At 35.2% G+C, this 7,500-nt stretch overlaps 1 protein-coding gene across 1 annotated transcript in view; it reads left to right on the top strand.

Moving 5' to 3' along the window:
* LOC122242870 (sushi, von Willebrand factor type A, EGF and pentraxin domain-containing protein 1-like) overlaps positions 1 to 7,500 on the top strand; it is a 38,184-nt gene that overhangs the window by 7,590 nt on the left and 23,094 nt on the right. Inside the window, 7 exon segments of the mRNA XM_086544270.1 lie at positions 604 to 702; positions 2,393 to 2,668; positions 3,035 to 3,156; positions 3,865 to 4,050; positions 5,167 to 5,244; positions 5,822 to 6,001; positions 6,763 to 6,981. Coding sequence (XP_086400396.1) covers positions 604 to 702; positions 2,393 to 2,668; positions 3,035 to 3,156; positions 3,865 to 4,050; positions 5,167 to 5,244; positions 5,822 to 6,001; positions 6,763 to 6,981 — 1,160 coding nt within the window.

Raw genomic sequence — 7,500 nt, 5'->3', positions numbered from 1 at the left:
ACACACACCACAAAATAACACAGAGGAGGTAGATAGTGAGATGAGAGGAGAGAGAGATTGATAGAGAGTAGACTATATACACTCACACACTCTACACACACACACCACACTCCCACACACAAACCTCACACTCACCCACATTCACAAACCCTCCCCACACTCAACACAACACACACACACACCACAATCCACACTCACTACACACACTCCCACACACCAAAATACTTACCTTCATACACATCGAGATAATTATGAGAGGATCTCTCTCTCACACACACAAACACTCACACACACACTCACAAAAAAACTCTCCCCCCCCACCACTACTCCCAGACAGCCACACTCTCAGACCAGTGACACACACACACCACACGACACCACTCACATCTCACTCACTCTCAACACACACACACACACACACCCTCCACTTACAAACACTCACACAACACTCACACACACACACCACCACACACACACACCCCCACCACACTTACACAACCCCCATATCAACATACACACTCACTATCACAAACACAAATACACTCATCCACACACACTCACACTCAATCTCACACTCATTCACTCTCACACACTCACACTCAGCCCACACACACTCACAACCAAACCTCTCACATCTCTACACACATCACACAATATCACCATCTACTCTCCATACTATATCACATCACACTATACTCCCCAGTAACAGTACCACATCCTCATCTCACCATAACACTCACTCACACTCACTTATACTCTCACAAACAAAATCTAACAATCCTAACACTAACTCAAAACAATGACACAAAAAGTCACACCCAACACACAGTAAACACTCTATCACACCACACTCTCAACCACTCTCACACACGACTCCATCACTCACACACACACTCGAAGCACTCACGACAGCAGTCACACACACTCCTAACCCACACTACACCAATCACCACTATAACTCACACAAACTACACACACACACTCACGTCAATCACACACCAGACTCAGATACACCCACCCCACCAATCACACACACACACACATATCACACACCCACCCACACACTCACAAAAACTCAGATACTTAAGTCTGAATCTGCATGTTAACTTAACTCTCTAACTATCACACATCTCTCACAATCCAATCTCACACACTCACAATCACTCTTTCACTCACTTCCAAACTCTCTCAATAAATCTCACACTTACCACCACTCCATACAAGTAGGCAATCTCACACTGCCCATGACTCAAACAAAACTCTCACTCAAACTATCACAAACACACTCACCAACAGATCACAAAACCACATGTCTCTCTCTCTACACTCCTATATATCCACTCATTAAACACACTCCTACCCTAATGAATCACTCACCCCTCATCAACTGCCTAAAACAAACACATAACTTCTAACTATCTCTCAACGAACATCATAACTAACTCACACTCTAAAACAAACACTAACCCGTACTATCACACACTAAATAACCCAACCTCTATCCACTACTCACTAAAACCACTACAAAAATCAAACACAAACTATAATACTAACAAAATAACTAATATCTATCTCTTAACCATATATATGTATATACATCTTATAAATAATATATCTATATTTATAAACAAAATATTCTATATAAAATATAATATACATATACTCATATAAGTCAGTGAGTGGAGAGTGAGAGTGTGATTGAGTGAGTGTGTGGCTGAATCCCAAGCTCTATACATCATCAATATCGAACCTAAATATCACATAATCTCAAACTCTCAAACACACTTTCTCAACTAATATGTAGAGTGAGATAGTGATTTGTGTGTGAGATGAGGTGATGTGAGGAGTGTGTTATAGTCTCTCTAATACAAACTAACTCCTCTCTAACACTCTCTATCTCACTATTATACTATATTATATATATACACACTCAAACACTCACAACACACACACACATATGTATTTACATATCTATATGCATGTATATGCGTATATACATACATACATACATACATATACATATAAATATATATATATATATATATATATATATATATATATATATATATATACATATGTGTGTGCGTGTATGCGTGGGCATGAGAATTTTTTAACTTATTTTTCCCCGATATTTTTTTTATCTACGTATTAATCCATCGCATAAATACATGTAGTAAATATCTAGTTTGATTTTGTTAGGCAACTTAGACGAAAACTAATTATCCTTACATATCGTAGCAAACGATCTCCATATGATAACCCTACTGTAAAAAAAAGCCAGCAAACATTGGTGAAATTTACGAAAACAAAAAGATATGTAAACAAAACCTCCCCAGCCCTAAACAATGGCGCCAGGAATCGACGTATAATACACATGGCAACGGGGGAATAGGGTGAGGAAGTCCATTCAGGCGCATGAAGATTCGAGAGACACGTACGCTGTGTGCACTTACACGTCAGTCACAACCTTCGAAGCCCTCATGCGAGCCATGAGACACAGATTAGGTTCTCTGTGTTTTCGTGACGAACGCTGCGGGTGTTACTGCCTGAGCATACTCCAGCTGGTCCTGAAAAGGCGGTACAGCTGGTGCGCAGGTGATGGTGCTGCTTTTCCCTCCAGGGAAGGCGTACCGCTGGGCCAGGGTACCCTTCCTGTTCATACTTCTGGGTAAGTTATGTTCGTGTTGATAGTTGTGATCGAAAATGAGACGATAAAATGAAATAGTTTTTTTAAGAAATGAAACATCATCTACTTTAAGCTTTGGATATCCGATTGAAAGATCAGAATTCATAGTCTACATATCTTTATCTATCAATCTGTCTATCTATCAATCTATCTATCTATATCTATAAAGATATACATATACATCCATCTCTCTATTCATCAACCCATATATCTAAATATAATAGCCAATTATTAACTACTGATTCTACTAACTACTGATTAATAACGACTAATTCCTCCCCATTAAATCAAGGGCCAGGATCAACATCTGCCAATATGAATAAAATACCTTATCCACATATCACACAGACAACAAGTACCAAGACCTTTCACCACAGAGTCGACGAATCACCCTGCCAGAGTTGCCCATTACAGCGGATTGGTGAGCTTGACTACCGATGAGGTCGTCAGTGTAAACAGCAGCGGAATCGGTTTGGTGTCCTGCAGGGATGGTTATTTATTCGACAAAAGCGCAACGAAACGGTTTCAGAAGTGCTCGCTCGAAACGAACGGAATTGCTTCGGATTTCCAGTGTTCGAGTGAGTTTGAAGTTTTTTTTTTTTTTTTTTTTTTTTTGGTGCAATGCGTGTTGTTCATGGTCGGGTGAAATTCATATGCAGGGTGGTGTACGTGATATCATATGAATTATTATCATATATTATAATTATTATCATTATATATATATATATATATATACATATATATACATATATGTGTGTGTATATATATATATATACATATATATATATATATATATATATATATATATATCTGTGTGTGTGTGCGTCTATATGTACATATATATATAAATATATATATATGTATATATATATATAGTTATATAGTTATATATATGTATATATATATAGTTATGAATATCAGTTAAATATTATTCATTTATATTTTTCATAAAATATGTATATATATATATATTCATTTATATAATATAAATATTTTTATATTAATATACACCTAATATATATATATATATATATATATATATATATGATTATATATATATATATATATATATATATGTATGTATGTATGTATGTATTCATATACACATGCACATATCTGCGACCGTGTATGAATGCTTCCCTAAATATATTGACATGAAGGCATCTCACTTCTTGCAGAGCGCGTCGTGTTGCCATGCCTAATGACTCCTCCACTCCCCCACATGGCCCACGACATCCATGTATCCACTTGGTTCCACATCCACGAGTGCCCAGCGGGGTTCGAGCTGCCCCTCGGAGCGAAGTTTGGCTGGACCGAATGTGTGGGTGGACTTTGGTCTCTCACCTTCCTTACCTGCGTGGAAGGTACTTATATACATATTTACATACATATCTATCTATCTATCTATCTATATCTATATATGTGTGTGTTCTGTGTTTATGTTAATATGGGTGTGTAGATATATATTGTGTGTTGTGTGTGTTTGTGTGGGTGAAGCTAGATAGCTGTGTTGGTGAGAGTTAATATATATATATATATATATATATATATATTTATATTTATATATATCTTATCTATGTATATATGAATCATCTATATATATATATATGACTATATTAATATATAATTATATATGTATATATGAATATATATATATATCTTATATTATTTAATATATATTATATATATTTTATTATTATGCTATAATACAAAAAACCACACAACATATATATGTATATATATATATATATATACTATATTAAAATATATATATTTATATATATCTATCTATATAATACATATATATATATTTATATATATCTCTTATATATATATATACATAAACATAATATGTATATATATATATATATAAATAATATATATATATATATATTATCTTTATATATATATATTATATATATACATATACAATTTATATATATATAATATATATATATAAATATAATATATATATATATGGTATTATGAATCATATATATATATATATATGAATATTTCTATATATATATATATATATGTATAATATGAATATATATATACTATATATATATATCTATATATATAAATATATATATATATTATATTATATGCATATAAATACAAACACACACACACATATAAATGTAAAATATATTTATTTATATATATATATTATATATAATATATATATATATAATTTATATATATATTATACATAATTATATAAATTTATATATATATATATTATATATATATATAAATATACATATATAATATATATTTTATTATATTATATATATATATTTATATTAAAATTATCTATTATATATTTATATTATATATATTACATATTTATACATTTATGCTAAATATATATATATATATATATATATATATATATATATATATATATATATATATATATATAACATTGTCCCTTTTTTTTTATCTGACATCGAAACGCCGTTTTCGCATTCCAGTCCACGCTTCCGAAACCGTTGTTGCTGGAAATCAGAGCCTGAGCTGCGCCGGGAATGACTCCTGCTCGAATGCGTCAGGTAGGTACTATATGTGTATACACACACACACACACACACATATATATATATATATATATATATATATATATATATATATATATATATATATTATATATGTGTGTGTGTGTGTGTGTGTGTGTGTGTGTGTGTGTATATATATATATATATATTTTACATATATATACATATATATATATATATACTTCTTATATATATATATATTATAAGTATATATATATATATATGTATAAATATATATATATATATATATATATATATATATATATACTAGACATATATATATATATTTATATATATATATATATATATATATATATATATATATGTATATTTGTGTGTGTGTGTGCGCGTATGTATGAATTACCTATATTCGTACGGTACAAGAATAACTAATGAAAACTATTCTCCACTCCCCCTCTTCTCCTCTCCTCTTTTTCTCCATCTCCTTCCTCTTTTCCTCGGATCCATCCCCTCTCATCCGTTTCTTCGTCACCACCTCCTCTTCCCCATTCTTGTTCCTCTTCTCCTCTCCATCTTCTACCTCTCTTCCTCCTCGCCCCCCGTTCCCCCACAGCCGAGGTCCTCCTCCTATACCCCTGCCCGCCCAGGGACTACCTCTGGTACTTGGGCATGAAGCTCCTGCCCTTGGAAGGAGACGTGAACCTGCTCTCGTGTGCGTTTCCGCGCTTCATCGACGGCGAGACGGTGCTGGCGTGTGCCGGCGAGGACCCTCGGTTCCCGTTCACGTGTGAAGGTCGGTCGGCGTCTGAGAAGGTTGATGCTGCGGGACACATACACATGCACGCAAACACACACACACACACATGCACGCAAACACACACACACACACACATGCACGCAAACACACACACACACACACACATACACACACACACACACACACACACACACACACACACACACACACACACACACATATATATATATATATATATATATATATATATATATATATATATATATTTATAAGAAAGGTATGAATGAGACTGAATACCGAAACACGCAAGAGATGTATTTGACGCGTTTGGACGGAGGTCTTTCTCAAAAATACATGTATTTGTATTTGTATCTCATGTATTTTTGAGAAAGACCTCCGTCCAAACGTGTCAAATACATCTCTTGCGTGTTTAGATATTCAGTCTCATTCATACCTTTCTTCTACATTTGTCGTTAGGAACTATATATTCATATATATTTATGTGTATATATATATATATCATCATCATCATCAACCTGTATAATTCCACTGCAGGACGTAGGCCTCTCTCAATCTTTTCCCGTCATTCCGGTCTTGTGTCCTCTGATTCCAGTTTACTCCTGCGAAATTCGCTATATCATCCCGCCAACTAGTCATTGGTCTTGCCCTTGGTCTTATTGTGTCGTGTATTCCCCATTCTGTTGTTTTCTTTGTCCACCTGTTGTCCTGTCTACGACATACATACACACAAATAAATAAAGATTAAACAACCTAAACCCATCCCCCTATACACCCAGGTTGGTTCACCCCCGAAGATCATTGCACCGACGACCCCCCGCAGCCCCCCAACACCCTGATCAAGAGCAAATTGGACATTCTCGTACTTCTGGCACCCAAGAAGACGGCCATCTTGTATGAGTGTAAACCCCTGTACAGATGGTCTTCCGGTTGGGCTGTCCGTTATACGCAGTGCACCAGAGGATCGTGGACACCCGTGGTTGATGAATGCGTTTTGGGTGAGTAGGGATGTGAGAGAGATAGAGAGAGATATAAAGAGAGGGAGAGAGAGAAAGAGAGAGAGAGGTGGGGCGGGAGGGAGGGAGGGAAGAGAAAGAGGGAGCGAGAGTGTGAAAGAGGGAGAGAGAGAGAGGGGGGGGGGGAGAAAGAGCGAGAGAGTGAAAGAAAGAGAGAGAGAGAGAGAGCGAGGAGAAAGAGGGAGTGAGAATGCGTAAGAAAGAGAGATAGAGAGAGATGGGGGAGAGGAGGAGAGAGATTGAGACAGAGATGAAAGGGAGAGGAAGAGAGACACAGATGGAGAGAAAGAGATGGGGGGAGGGAGGGAGGGAGAAAGAGAGCAGAGTAATAGATAAATAGAGAGAGAGAGGGAAAGGGGGAGATGACTGAGAGAGATAGAGGAGAGAAACAGAGAAAGCGTGAAGAGGAAGGAAAAAATAAAGATATCTGTATGTTTTTTTTCTCTCAATGTATGGATAGCGAATGTTACTTCCGTATTTTTTTCCTCTCTCTCTTTCACC

This window comes from Penaeus japonicus, unplaced genomic scaffold (assembly GCF_977035675.1).
Source record: "Penaeus japonicus unplaced genomic scaffold, GWHDUDI00000001_assembly GWHDUDI00000015, whole genome shotgun sequence".
In the NCBI taxonomy this organism is placed as follows: Eukaryota; Metazoa; Arthropoda; class Malacostraca; order Decapoda; family Penaeidae; genus Penaeus; species Penaeus japonicus.
Note: the sequence above shows the minus strand (reverse complement) of the source record. Positions and strands in the feature narration are given on the sequence as shown.